This window comes from Alnus glutinosa, chromosome 12 (genome assembly GCF_958979055.1).
Source record: "Alnus glutinosa chromosome 12, dhAlnGlut1.1, whole genome shotgun sequence".
In the NCBI taxonomy this organism is placed as follows: domain Eukaryota; kingdom Viridiplantae; phylum Streptophyta; class Magnoliopsida; order Fagales; family Betulaceae; genus Alnus; species Alnus glutinosa.
In genome coordinates this window covers 23,573,921-23,589,858 of record NC_084897.1, presented here as the reverse complement: position 1 = coordinate 23,589,858, position 15,938 = coordinate 23,573,921, and the positions used below count along the sequence as shown (strand labels likewise).

Below are 15,938 nucleotides of genomic sequence, written 5' to 3'. Positions count from 1 at the left end.
TCATCTAAGATTTAAATTCCTGCAAATATCAAATATTCAGGCTAAATTCTTCTAATTTTTTAGAGACATTTCGTTAAAAATGTACCAAAGGACAGTTCCTTTATATCGGGTAATTTCATTGGATCAATATTTTTCTCGTTCAATGAAAAAATCCAGTAAGGAATTACCCCTAACCAAGACAAGTCTATAAAAAACTCTGGGCATGGGTCACATAGACGTTAAACAGAAGGCAAGGCCAACAATACAAAAGGTACAATAGTGTGATGCTGCAAGGGTTAACTTTTCACTTTTCTTCGTCACTATCATTGCCAAAAACAGAGGCGACTGCCACTTTCGGCTTCTTTGCAGCACTACTAGAAGAGTTCTGCACAATGAGAAAGAAAAGCAATGAGTTAGTCAGAAGACTATTAATTAACCAGAATTGGAACTAGTTTCAATCATTTTTGCGTCGTTAACATGCGCAAGCCTCAAAACTCCATGGGGCTAGAAAGGAGCAATGGATGCCAGAAAAGGAAATAGTGGTAATAGACAGCCCTTCATATTACCCTAAGGAATGGCCAGTTGTACATCCTGGTTATGGTTTAACATATTAAATCTATCCCACTGTTCAAATGGGTAAAACCTACATGCATTTTTACGTAACAAGAAACAGCAAATTTTGGTATACAACCCCCAGCCACCATTAAGTTATCTGCACTAATATACTCAAAAGGTGAGAAAAAAATCAATTGTCATTTATTACTGTATATATATAATAAGCATGTTCACCTCGAAAGCAGGAAATCATTTTAAGCATGCATTACAATAGAAGGAAATGTTGACGGTGATTTTAGCCATAATAATGATCATGGTGAATAAGGTAGTAGATATGTTGGTGCAGTAAGGGAAAACAGTCATATCAAGCATAATAAATGGTGATTGGTACTCAGAGATTTTCTTTTTCCTAATTTTGTTTTGCTTCTCCCAGTCATCAAGCCCTGCCCCTGGCCTCTCACTTTGTTTTGCTCTTCTGTATCATTGCTTCAATGAAGACACTCAAAGTTGAATAAAAAAATGTATTCTAATACAAAGGCACTAAAGGTTAGATGTATATTCAATGCTAAGAGTCATTAGGATGTTCATAACTTGCACACTTCCTGCAGGTAATGAAAACGAGAAGGACAAGGAAAAAAGAAGTGCTCCAGTAAAATTGAAAGTAAGTAGATATGGGTCCAAAAGGAAGCTGTTTGACACAAATGACAAGATGTGTCTGAGAAAATGAGTAGAGAGCAGAAACCGAGAAAATTTCCCGAGGGCTGATAAATTAGTTGTGCACCATTAACCAGACTCATGAATTAGATGAATCTGGCACCGAATTACAGTTTTATATATACCTGTGTATGAACATTATGTATGTACACGTGCATGGGAAGTCATCCTTCTTTCCATTCTCCATAGCATAAAGGACAACTAAAACTACAATGTTACAGTAACACAAATCCAAGATGCAGAGAGATAGGCATACCTTGGAGGTGCCGCCTTTAGAAGAAAAACCAAACTTTAATGCCTTCCGCTGATCCTGAACTGCAAGTGCAGTAGCACCTCTCACTTCAGTGGGAACTGGAACCGGAGAAGACACAGACTCTTCTTGCTTCTGTTGCAGTTTACGAGCATCTGCCCTACTTGGCCAAAAGGAGGAAAATAACAAAAGGGCAATTAGGAAACTAACGTGTGACTCCCCTAATTAATAAATGTAACTCGTGGAAAGTGTATGAGAATGGATACATTTGAGCAAACTTAGCCATCTCCTTCTCCTGACGTTGCTGCTCCCGTTTTTGCCGATCATCCCGACTGCTAGAGCCATGCATTTCTCTCATTTCTTTAAAACGCTGAAAATCTCATTGAGGGTGTTCCAAATCAGACAAAATTGACAAGTATGCCACGAGCAACAAAATTGAGTGCCAACAGTAAGCGTAACAGGTCAAAATAAACCATTTACCTTTCTGTGATTATGATCATATGAGCTCAGGTGAGCTTCAAATTCCATAGCCAATTTGTATTGCTTGTTGCATAGATCACAATAGAACACCTTGTGTATTTCTTTCACCTCAGTTTGAATTTTCTGCTCACGCTCTGCTAACACCTGGATTTTCATAATGTGCACGAAGCAGGCAGTAGAAGCCACCAGGTAATAAAAACTGCAGGAAATTCTCAAGACCCTCCAAACTTGACGGTCCCCTATATACCATTCCCGTCAAAAGACACACACATATGCTATATGCAGCCTTCTGCTAATTGGTGTGGGTTCCAGGAAAAGTAAAGCATCAACCTCAATACTATATAATAATTGAAAATTTTATAGCAACTACAGTTCAAAGGCATACCTCCCGCTTCTTTGTGTGCTCCTCAGTCTCATCTACCTCAACTTCGAGCTTTCTTCGCTGGATATTTTCTTCTGCAGTAAAAAAATCATCTTCTTCTTGTTTTCCGACCCCTAATTTTGGATCTCTGATACCAGATTTTATTGGCTCAACTATTCCTGCATATTAACACCCCCCCACCCCAAAAAAAATAAAAACAGTCAAATCTAGAATAACATAGCTATGATAACTAAAAACTAGAAGAAGAAGAAGGATTTGTCATAAAGAGAGATATGAGTATAGATTGCTGTGATGAAACAACTATTGCATATAAAAAGCACTGCATCAACTAAGAGACAGAATCCTAGACTCAAAACCGTCAATAGATATGAAACCATTAGGAGTACTGAAAAGAGATGAGAAACTAGTAAAATGAAATCTCAGACTATAGCATTCAACTGCAAGACACAAAGCAAGCCAAGCAACACTATTACATATGTTTCTTTAAGAGCTCTAAGAGCATTCCTAGTAGCCTCATCAAATTTTACTCATCAAAGTAGTTAAAAATCACTTTTATCTATTCTGGTGAGCCACTTTTTTAAAATTCTCCCGGCAGCCTCACCATTTTAACTATTCACTATCGTTATTCCATTTAAATTCCATTTTTTCAGATTTCTATATTCTTTTTCTATTTAATCTTTTTATACAACAAGCTACCATACACCTTCGTCTTTCTTTCTTTTTTTCTTTTTTTTTTTTTGAATTCCATACACCTTTATCTTGAGATTAGATCATTGCTAAGAAATTCACAGAAGTTTTCATTTGCTTCTCAACCAAATTTAAGAAAGAAAGAAAGAAAAGATAGAAAAAAGAATCACAAAGTTTATGTCAAGGACAAAGAAAATTAAACATTCATATCCTTGAAATAAGGACATTATCGTGTGAGAAAGATGAGAGATCGAAGAAGAAAATGAGAGAAAAAATGAAAAAAGTGTGTTGATCATGTGAGAGAGAAAGGAGAAGTAAAATTGGTAAGGGAGTTGGTGAGTGAATATTACTCATCAAAATTGCTGAATATTTTCACTCACCAAAACTTTTTGGTTAAAGTGGTGAGAACCAAATTTAAGAAAGAAAGAAAGAAAAGATAGAAAAAAGAATCACAAAGTTTATGTCAAGGACAAAGAAAATTAAACATTCATATCCTTGAAATAAGGACATTATCGTGTGAGAGAGATGAGAGATGGAAGAAGAAAATGAGAGAAAAAATGAAAAAAGTGTGTTGATCATGTGAGAGAGAAAGGAGAAGTAAAATTGGTGAGGGAGTTGGTGAGTGAATATTACTCATCAAAATTGCTGAATATTTTCACTCACCAAAACTTTTTGGTTAAAGTGGTGAGGCTGCTGGGAGTGATTTTTTAGTGTTTTCATCAAATTAGCTCACCAAAATAATTAAAAAGCTATTTTGGTGAGACTACTAGGAATGCTCTAAGGTCTAATATATAATTTATTTTTTTCTTTTTTTTATAAGTTGGTCTAACATATAATTTCTTATCAAGGGTCAGTGTTTAATTTTGATTATCAACATTCATCTTCTGTCATGACTACTACCCTACACACATAAATCGAACCAAATGAGAAAAGAACCTTGAGGAATGTAAAAAATTTATTCATCACACCAACTATAAAAAGGATGTGAGTTGGAAAGAAAAGAGATGAATGAAAATAACACTGATTCTGAAACTGAGAGGCAGCAATATTAGGTTAAAAAAAGGAAGGGTAATGGTTTAATTTAAGGCATTGCAAGAAGTTTGGAAAGATTTGTTGCTAAAAAAAGACAAATGGTTTTTTTTTTTTTTTTTAAGTACAATGATTCAGAACTTTTTTTTTTGATAAGTGCCTTTTTTTTGCTAAAAAGGTTTTAACATCCAATGATTCAAAATAAAATAAGAATACATAGTACAGGATGTAAATATAATACAATTATTAGCATCTCCCTAGTAGCATACCTTGCTCATTCTTCCCAAGACCCTTCCCCTTCCATCCCATTTTTTGGAGAAGCCTAAAACCAATATTAGATGACGTCAACTGTGTGTCCAACGAAGCTTGTTCCACATTATCCAAATCAACATTGTCTGTTGGCTTGTGATTGATTGGCAAGCAAAAATCCTCTGCCAAATCATCAATAAGGGTGTCCTGATAAGTCTGTACCACAAAATTAAGATACGGACCTCAACAACTGGAGTTAACAAAATTATTGTGAATTCATAATGTCTTGGCAAAGAAGTAAATAGTTGTCATTGCAAACAAGATTTAGCACTAAAAAAGGGAAATTCACCACCAAGCCCCTAAGTCTTAACCTTTCACCATATCAGGTCCCCAGTTTATTTTTCACTAAATAAGGACCTCATTAATGACCAAATGCCAAATTGGTCATTGTGTCCAATTCTTGACGAGGTTTCTGCCAGGTGATATTTTTTCCACGTCATACCAAATGATAGGCCACATGTACAGAACAACATTCAGATTTTAAAAAAAGTTTAAAAACAATTTTATTTATCCTTAAAAGAAACACAAAAAGAATTTTATTTTTAAAAAAAGAAAGAAAGAAAGAAAGAAAGAATGGAGAGGGTGGGCTAGGGGGAGGGGGTGGAGATCTACCCCTGCCGCCTCCTTTAAAGGGGTGGATCTCCACCCCCGCTCTCCCCCTTCTTGTTTCTTTTACAAAATTATTTATATATCTTTTTGTTTTTTAACATAAATAAAATTATTTTCAAAATTTGCTTTTACATCTGAAATGTTACTCTTTACAAATAACCTCTCATTATTGGACTAACGTGGAAAAAAGGCCACCTGACAGATGCCCCGTTTAAAATTGAACAGAATGACCCAAGTCGAGCTCCTTAATTGGCAAAAAAAAAAAAAAAAAAACACTAAGGTCCTACTTTGGAAGGGCCAAAACTCAGGACTTTGTTGTGAATTTCCCCCCTTTTTTAAAAAAACAAAAACTAAAAAACTAAAAATAAGTTTAATGAGCGAATTAAATGTCAGGAAGTACATATGTCGAAATAATTTCCTTAACAAACACAATTTTTAACTTGGAAAGAAATCTAATGAATCCATAAACTGATGACCTACATGCTCCTTCCCCAGTCGCCGTTTATCTCGCGCAGTCATTTCCTGTCTACCATTGACCCATCGATGGTCCATTTTCAGTCACCTAAATCATGAGCATACAAAAGGTTCAATATTCAAGGGGTGATTAAATTACTCCGAAATTTGGCATAACAATGACCAATTTCAAGAACGCACAATATTCAATGAGAAAGTCTAAACGTCCTTCTCCTGTCTTTTTCTCATGTAACTTTTTTAAAAATCAGCCATTGGATGACCCACATCCGTGTGCGTCCCACAGATCAAATGGCTGATTTTTAAAGAGTTGTATGGGAGAAATACAAATAGCAGCTCTCATATTCAATAGCACCAAATGCAAGCAAATAGAGTTAACAAAAATTTACGTAATCAATCTATTAGTTTAAAAAACAAATGGCAGAAGAGTAAACAGCAGCACAAAAATTCAAGAGTAAAGAAAAATCTGCAGTTACCAAACCCTCTTCTCGGTTGCCATGAAAATCAAGGAAAAAAGATAATACATGACTGTGTAGGCTCCATTTTAGATTGATACTAGTTCTAATCAGACTCAAGGTAATGAAAAATCTATTATTTTTGCAAATATTAACTGAAAATATAAAATGCCTTAGTCATTGTGACATCATGTTCACAGATTGCTCCAAACATCAACAAGATCGGTTTTTTATATATAACTTTCAACAGATTGTGACCAACTCAGAAAATGGGTTTCCAGGACATCAAATTTCCCAACAAGGAAGAATTACTGGTAAAGATAAACTCAGCTTATACCAGAAAATGACTTATCAAAAAATATACAGTCCAAAGTCACCGCTATTTCCAAGGGTTTTTGTTGAATTTCAGAAATGGGTCTCCAGAAAAATCTGGTTTTTCCAACTGGGAAGATAAACATTCAGCAAATGCTTAAACTAGGCCCAAACTAAAGCATGCGTCTTTCAAATTCTTCACCGGCCCCGACATATACAAGCTCAGAATTATCAAAAATCAAATAACTAATTCAAAAATAAGGCAACTTTCATAAAATTAAACCAGAACCCATTATAAAAACAGATACAACATAATGAATTTTGAAAGAAAAAAATTAATAAAGAATAAGAAACTGAATCGTAGTAAAAATAAAAAAACCTAGATTAATAAGACCACGAAAGCAGGTAAAGTAACTTCTAATTGGGAGTTATCATCGATTAGAGAATAAATAGATCACAAAACCTAACTTAGGGTTTCGAATTAGATGACATACTTTACCTTAGTTTTAAGAGAACATAGAAGTTTTGGTCAAAGAGCAAAACGACTCTGCTTCGGAACTCGATCTTTGCTCTGTTTCGGCGTGTGGATGTTCTGCTTCGGCCTTGTTTGGCAAACAATACAAAAAAATATGTGGAACAAAGGAAATTTGGGCTCAGTTTGCCCACTTATTAATGAATGGGCCATCCTGAAACCATTTGGGCTCTTGGGCGCCGATTCAAATTCGACTACTGAAGCTCAACCCGTTTATCTTTCTTGTTTTCTTTTTATACTCTGCTTTTTCCAGCAGTAGCAGCATATTGAAAGCCTTTGTTTTTTTTTAACCAATTATAATAAAAATGTGACTGTTAAATATTCTTTTCATTTTTTTTTATTATTTTAAACAAATATTATTTTTGTTTAAAAGCATATTTATTAGCTTTTTTTTTTTTACTAATTTTTTTTAGGGCTTTTCGTTCTCATATTCTACTCAAATTTTATCCAATTTTTTTTAATTTTGTCTCGAATTTTTTAAATCATCCAAACATTATTTTAAAAACAAATTCCTTCGGTATTCACAATTTTAAATATAATACAAAAAAAAATATGCTAGTCCTTTCTTAGAGTTATTGAAAATTTAAAAACAATGGAAAAAAAAAGGGATGAGAGAAAGACAAAAATAGTTAATATAGAGATGAGGTAATGGTAGCCAACCCTTTGATCTCTTATTTGACCATTCTTTTTTTTTTCTTTTTTTTTTTTCTGTTTGTTAATATGGTATTTGCATTGAGAATTTTAGGTTTTGTTTGTTACTGGATTTTGGTGTGTGTTTACGTTTTTAAATTGAAATACTAACTTTTCTAATAACCTTCTCCAGAGGGCTAAAAGAACCACCATGCACCACTAAATTTGTAATAAACCATATAGTCCTAGCAATAATAGTCCAAAGAGCCAAATCTTCGTACTCAAATTTGTCAATCATTTCTTCAAAAAGACATTTGAAATTTAAACTCACAACAGTGCTTTTCTGAAAACTAAGAGGACCCGAACACCAAACATCTTGGGCTGAAGGACAGTGCGAAAGAATGTGGGCGGTGGTTTCCACAGCAAGAGTACAAATATAGCAAAGATTGTCACTCACCGCTCTCCTTTAGATGAGATTTTATTTTGTGGGGAGAATGTTATTGTAGGCCTTCCAAAAAAACATCTTCACCGCATTAGAGATGGGCAAGCTCCAAATCAGATGCCAGGTTGGTGATTGATTAATACAATCAATCAAAGTGCCCTATTAAAACTAGGTTTTGGTCCCGAAAATAGTAAAATACATAGAAAAAAAAAAAGAAGGTATAATGGGCAAACATTATAAACATATAAACTAATACTTGATAGATCAGGCTGCATTTGCTGAACACTATGGAATTAAACGTGAATACCTCAAAATAACATGCATATATGTTTCAATTAAAAATTGTTTGAAGTGTTACGATGACTTCAAATTGTTAAAATGAAAAAGCCAACTTAACAAACTCCTTTCATATTTCATTATATATATTGTTGATATAGTTGACCGCACAACCTGTCAATAATACTTGCAACAAAGAGGAAGGTAAGCAAGGAAATTTGTCGATCGGGTGTGCTAGTGGGAGGTCAATCTGATGCTTAAGTTAATATTTGTAAAGAAAATGGCTAGAATAATTTCCTACCTAGAGGGATTTTTCTTTTCCTTTCTCTTATATTAGGTGGGGCACCTTGAGTCAATTAACCGCTTAGTCAGGTGTCACCTTTGAATTGGGTGAGCTTGCCCATGCGTTGTTGCCCTTGTCCTGTAGTGGGCGGTTATGATGACGTGGTAGCTAGTCCTACGGTGCTTTCTTTTGATTCATAGACGATTGGTGGGCCGATGCGTATTTATATTGGGCCGAGGTCCATGGGCCTTGCTCGGGTCTGATGGAATTCTCCTATCCGATAAACTAAAACTGAAATTGAGACGTTGAAATACATTATAGTGAAGTGTACGTCAAGGCCATATCTTGCGGACGATGTTTATCATCATCTAATTAGTCTCCTGATACTTTTGGGCTTTAGCTAACCTTTTATTCTATTGGCAAAGAGTGTCATTAAGAAAACTCTACCAAATGCTACCTACAATAGCATTACCCTTTTTTCTTTCTTTTTCTTTTTCTTTCCTAGTGTTCAATGGCCAAGACGCCATGTCTATCTCTCCTATATATGATTGGCTCACAATCTTCTACTTAATTAATTCATATCATTTATCCATGCATGGTGTGATCCGTGCTTACCCATTACTCAAAATTCAAGATATACGTCACAATACATACATAAAAGTAGATCGGATTCCTTATAATTTTTTTAAAATTATAAATTTTTAAATTATATAAATTTAGGTCGCTTCATGCACTGAAAACATTAAAATGTGGTATGTTAACAATGAGAATTAAGTATATTTTTATCAAGTTCTTACACTTTTATGTTGTATAAAAGTTTTGAGAAAAAAAAAAATAAAATTGTCTTTTTGTTTACTAAAGAAAAAGCGTTTCTTCAAAAGTGAATGAAAAAAAAAAAAAAAAACATTTTGGAATGATTTTTTTTTTTTTTTTGCCTCAATAACATCTCATATCTTTAATATATAGCATTTTTCAAGCCGTTCGATGTAAAAAAGGGTCTGACTTAACATAATTTGAAAATCTAATTTTTTTAAAAAAATTATAGGGCATCCTAATCCAATAAAAGCACTACTTTTCTAGAACCCCTTTCCTTACATATAAATATGTGTGGGACCTAACTTTTTATCAGTAAATAATGAACCAAACTTACTACTTTATATCGATAATCGATTCTCTTCAAAAAAAAAAAAAAGAAAAGAAAAGAAAAGAAAAAGAACAAGAAAAAAGATAATCGATTAGTCATGATAGATATTGGAGATTAGTTAATTAACAATATAATTAGCCAGTTAATGCTTTTGAATTGAACTAATCACTAAATAATTTTGCAGGCCCAGCCCGTGCTTCAATCGATCATTAAACAAGTAGCTAATTTCACACATTATTCGTTTTCCAGAATAAAAACACGAGCCTTTAATTTAATCATTGTGAATACAGCAAGAAAACATTTTCTTAGTGACTTAGCTTGGAAAAAACATGTTAAAAGCAACAAGGAATAAAACTAATTATTAAGGTTCCGTGGACGGGTGAGCAAGTTTGGCATGCAAATTAATTATAGCCCTAAAATGTCTAATGCCAGGGTTTCAAATTAAAGAAAGATACCTTAAAGCGAGACAGCTTGCAAGCAATGAATCAATTAATGTTGGCGTAGGTTGATGGAAACTCCTCTTTTCCCTGCAAAATTCGAACACCTTTGAATGCTGCAATCAGCTCTTGACACCATTGAAGATTTGGAAAGTTGTCTGATATTTCTACATATAATGTGCAGGACCGTCGCTCTGTCAGAATCTTAGCTATTTATAATTTATTCATTCGTGGCCGCCGCCCTCCTTTGGTAGCTAGCGGTTTTGAAAATATATAATTTCCGTCCATCTTTTGCACTACTTTTTGAATGATCGACGATGCTACATCAAAGCGTCAATTAATGGTACTGCACTGGTTCGATTGATAGGGAGTCGATCGTGCATCAATCGAAGTCTTAAATTTTCTTGAAATCTTTTGTTCGTCGATCTCTAACTAATTTTTATACTGTTGAAGCGATTTTTTTTCGATACCGGACCACTGACAAGCTATTTGAAAAATAAAGAAAATTATCACAAAAAATCTATTGGCCCCCAAGAAGTGAAGACACTCTGATGCTTAAGTTGATGTACTGAATGCACACGTATCTAAGCATCCTCCATATTTTTAGAGAGATTGAGTGACAATTTTTAACGTGTGAAGCTCATGAATATGACATTTGGATATGCTTGCCACGTTATAGGATATGATGGATGCATTTATTTTCTACGTAATGGGCTGTTTGAGTGGGGGTCAGATGATTTTTTTAACATATATATACTGACATTAGCTTAACTTAAAACCTAGAACATGACAACTCAGATACCATGTTTTAACAGATGAATTTACCAACACTCATAAAACCTAATTAACAACATCAAAACACTTTTTCAAACCAAAACTAAAAAAACATTTTTTAAAATCATTATTAAACACATATATACCCTAAACTTCCTGTTTGAAGAGAAGCTTCGAGAGAGGAAAAGTCCCCTGGCCCAACCTACCTCACCAACAAGTGCATGCACGAACCAAATCCAGAAAGAAACCCTAACCTAGAAGCTTCTTTAGATTAGATACCATCTTCATTCTTTTGTTTAATTAATAAAACCTTCTCTTTTTGCTTTTATTTTCTCCCATAAAATATGTGCTTAATTATAGTTTAATTGCACAGAAGATATGGCTTAATTATCATCAACAAAACATGTTAAAAAAACATTATTGGCTACTGAATTATATTTATTAATTCAGTGAAATTGTACACGTTGGTTCTATCATTAATCTGTGTTTAATAATACATGTTGATTTCCCTAATGTCAAGATCATAGTAGTATCTAGTAAATTAAACACTTCGTGAAATAAACGCTAGCCCAGCATCCATCCATGATCCATCGTTACTTTTATATTATATATACATATTATGGCCGGGGACTCGAAGTTTCTATTGATCGTTCATGTTCCTTTGTATCTGGTTTTATATATGGTACAGTACTATATGTAGCCAATTAGAGGTAAAATTATCGTAATATATAGTAGATCGAGTAACAAAAAAATTCCAGTATCCACTTGGCCTAATATGATTGAGAACAAAAAAAAAAAAAAAGAAATAAGAAGCTAGAAAAAATTGTTAAACAACCACTTATTCTAAAAACTTAATTAAGCACATAGAAAATTATGAATTTAATCATTTGATTAATAATTTAAATGATTTAGCTTATGTGCTGTTAAAAAAAAAAAAAAACTACAACGATCTAGATTTAATTCTACTCTCACTCTTTCTTTTTCTTTTTTTTTTTCTTTTTTTTTTCTTTTTTTTATAGTACTATAACTAGCTAATTGTGTAGTCAAGATTTGAACGTCAAATATTTGTTCTAATAATATATCTATTGTCTCATAAGTTTAAACAGACTAAAAATGATAAATTTGATAATTTAATTAATATATATATGAGTCCGATTCGTTTAAGTTCGCGATTTAAAAATAGTGATTTAAAAATTTAGGATTTGAAAAAGTGATTTATAAAAGCACAGGTACGATTAACTTTTAAAATTTCGCGTTTTAAAAAAAATACAAACTTACTTGTAATTTGAAAAAACTGATTTTTTTTTGTATTTTTCAAATCGTATTTTCTAAACAATTTATTTTCTATAACTTAATTTAAAATCATATTTTTTATCTACAAAATCGCAATTTTAAATGGACAGTCGAGAACTTAAAATCAGACAACTTCATGGAGGTAACGCTTAGAGCTAGCCCAGAGGAGAAAAAGTGTGAATGAATGAGTTGTATCCTAAGGATGAGAAAGTTCGTGGAAACACCAACAGTAGAACACCCGAGGCTTTTCAGTCAATTATTATGAAAGTAGCGGACCACAGAAGATATGCTTTAAATTTACCAAACATGATGCCGTTTCTTACTATTCCATATGCCATTTGATCTCAACCATTCATATGGGTCTGGTGGTCTTGATCACCACTCCCAGATTCTCCGCCCTTAAGGGCAAAGGCAGAAGGTACCTTCGACTCTATAAATAGCGAAGCGCGCTTGGATCTCTACATGCACTAAAACCCCAAGTGATCACACAAAATTCTTACTTTCTTCTCGCTAGACGCTAGCTAGTTAAGGCTCCTCGATCGATCGATCTCACTTGGAAGCTGTATTATCCATCATGGGCGGCAACAGGCAGAAAAAATCTATCTTCTCTGTCTTTAGCTTCTTCAAGCCTAAGAAGACTCAGGGAGCTAGAGGGGACGTGTACGATTCATGGCAGGATCAGGATTCAGGGAGAAGGGTATTTCCAAGTGATTATGACATGAGCTATGGAATTGTAGCTGACCGCAAAGTTGACACCAAAGCTGACGAGCTCATCAACAGAGTCCGTAAAAGCCAAGCCATGGCGTCTGAAGTTTCTCACGGCAAACACCAAACTGTCACGGTTCATATCCCGCTGGAGAGGCGCGCGTGATAAAAAAACCGGCCATGCATGCATGTCGTCTGATCATGATCATTAATTTGTTGTTTCTTTTCTTTTATGCTGTAATTTGTTTTCGATCCTCATCCTCCTAGTGTTGCTTCTAGTTTGTGAATTAAGTTGTTTGAATCAAAAATGTGAGCAGTAATTTGTTTAATTAGCTACAAGGCTTTTGTATTCGATCTCCACTATGTCTATAGATTACAATCGAGTAATATGCAGTATTTATCTTCATGCATGCTTAATTTATTCTTTCTTGTATAGCAAGATGCTAGTTAGTATCTTCATGCCCTTCTACTATAAGTTTTCTTGCATAGCAAGATACTTGTTAGCAACCCGGCCATGGGATTGGCTCAGTAAGTTGGTTGAAGCACGGGACTTTACTGAGTGCAAACTATTTTTTAGACTAATTTTCGGACGATGCTCACGACTCAACCGATCCATACTAAAAAGAAAAAAAAATGCAAGACATAAGTCCCAAATTTACTGGCACTTGGCACAAATTGGTACACAAAGTAGCCATACGGCTGCCTTGTGGAGGGATCCCGATCAAAAAAATAAAATAAAATATGCTGCAGGTTAGTAGCTAGCTAGAGTAGAATTTGGAATCTTACGTAATTCCAAGAAGAGGGGTGCGGTTTCTTCTGAACAATTGTTGTACGTGGCACATGCTTTTGTTCTCTCTCTTTTTTCTCCTTTATTTTAGGTTTTTATTCCTTCATTAAGTTTTGTGTTTTTTGTGGTTTTTTTTTTTTTTTTTTTTTTTTTTTTTGGTGTGTGTGTGTGTTTTTTTTTAACGAGAAACTTCACTTAATCCCCTTTATTTTAGGTTTTTATTTCTTTATTTATGTTCTATTTGTTTCGACGTAAAATGATTTCCGTCGTAAAATATTTTTTGAGAAATAGTTTTTCAAGAAAATGTTTTCCGCAGAAAACAATTTTCAATGTTTGGCACATATGAAAAATCACAAATATTTTTTATATTTTCATACAATCATATTAACTTATAAAAATTAATTTTTACTCACAACATAAAAATATTAATGTAAAATAATATATATATATAAAAAAAAAAACAACTAAAAAATTATGTTTAACTAAAATATACACATTGACTAACAATAATCATATATTTTACAAATTGAAATTATTTTAAAAAATTATTTTTAAAGTGCCCGGAATCTGGCCATTTGTACCGAATCCCAGCCAAAATGGCCGAAATTCGGCCTTTCTGGCCGGAATGTGGCACAAAATTGTCGGAATTCGGCGACGGTGGCTGGACGTTGCCAGATTCCGGCAGAAATTTCCAGATTCCGCCACCGGCCCGATTCCGATCAATGCCGAAATCTGGCTTGTTGGAATTCAGTGATGGTTGCCGAATTCAGGTGATGGTCTACTGCTTGAGCATGCAGGTCGATTGCGTCGTTTAAAAGCGGCTCGACTGCGTCTACCATCTGGGGGAAATTATTTTCCGAAATTTACTAAGTATTTTTTTTTGTCAAACAGAAATCATTTTTCAGTTGACTATTATTTTCTCCCCCACCAAACACCGGAAAATGTCGAAATCATTTTACGCCAAAACAAATGGAGCATAAGTCACTTTTACAATTATCTCCTAAACTTCAAAAATTCTCAAATGAGTGTATTCGTCATTTATATTTTTTCAATTTCACCCATATGTTAGAATTTTCCGTTAAATCCTGTCAAAATTTTCAAAATACTCATTTTTTATAAATAATAAAAATAAATTTAAAGATTCAAGCGTTGGTATTTTTGCAAATTCCGTTAAATCTTTACCAATACCTAAATCCTTGAATTAAAAAAAAAAAAAGAAAAAAGAATGTATTTTAATCATTTTGACACCCCTCCGTTATGATTTAACGTAAAACCCTAATGAATTGATGCAACTGAAATATGGATACAATGAATTAAGAGTTTTTGAAGTTTAGAGAGGTAATTGCAAATGTAATAAAAGTTTAAGAAGATTAAGTGAAGTTTTTCCTTTTTTTTTTTTCTTCCATGCATATAAATGAATTTTGCTGAATAATCCAATTAATCTCCATCTTCTAGAAGAGAATAAAGATGGATGATGGGGGCACGTATACGGTACACATCCTTTTTCTTGAATGAATGAATAATTATGGGGTCACGGACATATATATATATATATATATATATATATATATATATATCTGGGTAATAAATCAAGAATAGAACTGGCCAAACGAAAAAACCATTGGCAAGGGTTGTTTTGAAACAGTGACAATCATGCAAAAGAATGTGCAGTTGGCATGCATATATCATACCATAAAACATGAAGTGATCACTTTGGAATGTCAAGGTACTCTTAGACCCCTGAAACGAATCATCCTATATATGTCTGTCATTATTCTTGTGAAATGTTTGGTAGCTGAATATTGTCCTATTGTTGAAAGGACAAACTACTTTTCTTAAGCCTCATTCAATGTGTCTATGTCTTTAATTAATCACAACCTAATTAATGATCAACCATTTGAGGTTGCTTAATTAGCTTCTATTAGCCCAAGAAGTACTCACATCAAACTGTATCACTAAAGAGTGTGGAATTTTAAACAAGAAGCTAGGCAGAATTTAACTTTGCCTGCATATAGTTCTAAATGTTCTGATCATATAGCTATTATATATGTTCAATTTGCTTTTTGGAACACAAGATTTATGCATGCAAAATTTAACAATATATATTTGGAATAGTAATTAAATCATTTTTATACAGATCATGCAAGATCAAGGCTAGGAGATTATTCCTTTTTCTTTCACTTTACTTAGTACTCTGAATGGTTCCTCCAATTAACAAAAAAAAATCTCATGATTCCCCCATCTTTTGGATGCATGTCCATTCAACACAAAGTATAACAAAGTGAAACAACTCATGAGGGGTGCCATACTAGTAGTGGGACAATGGCACTCTTGTATGCCCCCTTTGTATAGCTGTATGGAATGGTGACCATCGAAATTAGCAAAAGTTCTGTTTTTTCTTTG

At 33.6% G+C, this 15,938-nt stretch overlaps 1 protein-coding gene across 2 annotated transcripts; it reads right to left on the bottom strand.

Annotated features, from left to right (window-relative positions):
* Window positions 1-35: 35 nt before the first annotated feature.
* On the bottom strand, window positions 36-6,856 carry LOC133851489 (uncharacterized). 2 transcript variants are annotated; one of them, XM_062287929.1, is made up of 8 exons: window positions 6,732-6,856; window positions 5,475-5,556; window positions 4,346-4,541; window positions 2,364-2,518; window positions 1,979-2,122; window positions 1,765-1,868; window positions 1,505-1,658; window positions 36-364 (listed from the first exon to the last, which is right to left on the bottom strand). In XM_062287929.1, the coding sequence occupies exons 2-8, from the start codon at window positions 5,544-5,546 to the stop codon at window positions 284-286; spliced, it is 906 nt and encodes a 301-aa protein (XP_062143913.1). In that variant the 5' UTR covers window positions 5,547-5,556; window positions 6,732-6,856; the 3' UTR covers window positions 36-283. The 2 variants fall into 2 exon arrangements, with proteins under 2 accessions (XP_062143913.1, XP_062143914.1); XM_062287930.1 differs by lacking the exon at window positions 6,732-6,856 and adding an exon at window positions 6,612-6,632.
* Window positions 6,857-15,938: the final 9,082 nt, after the last annotated feature.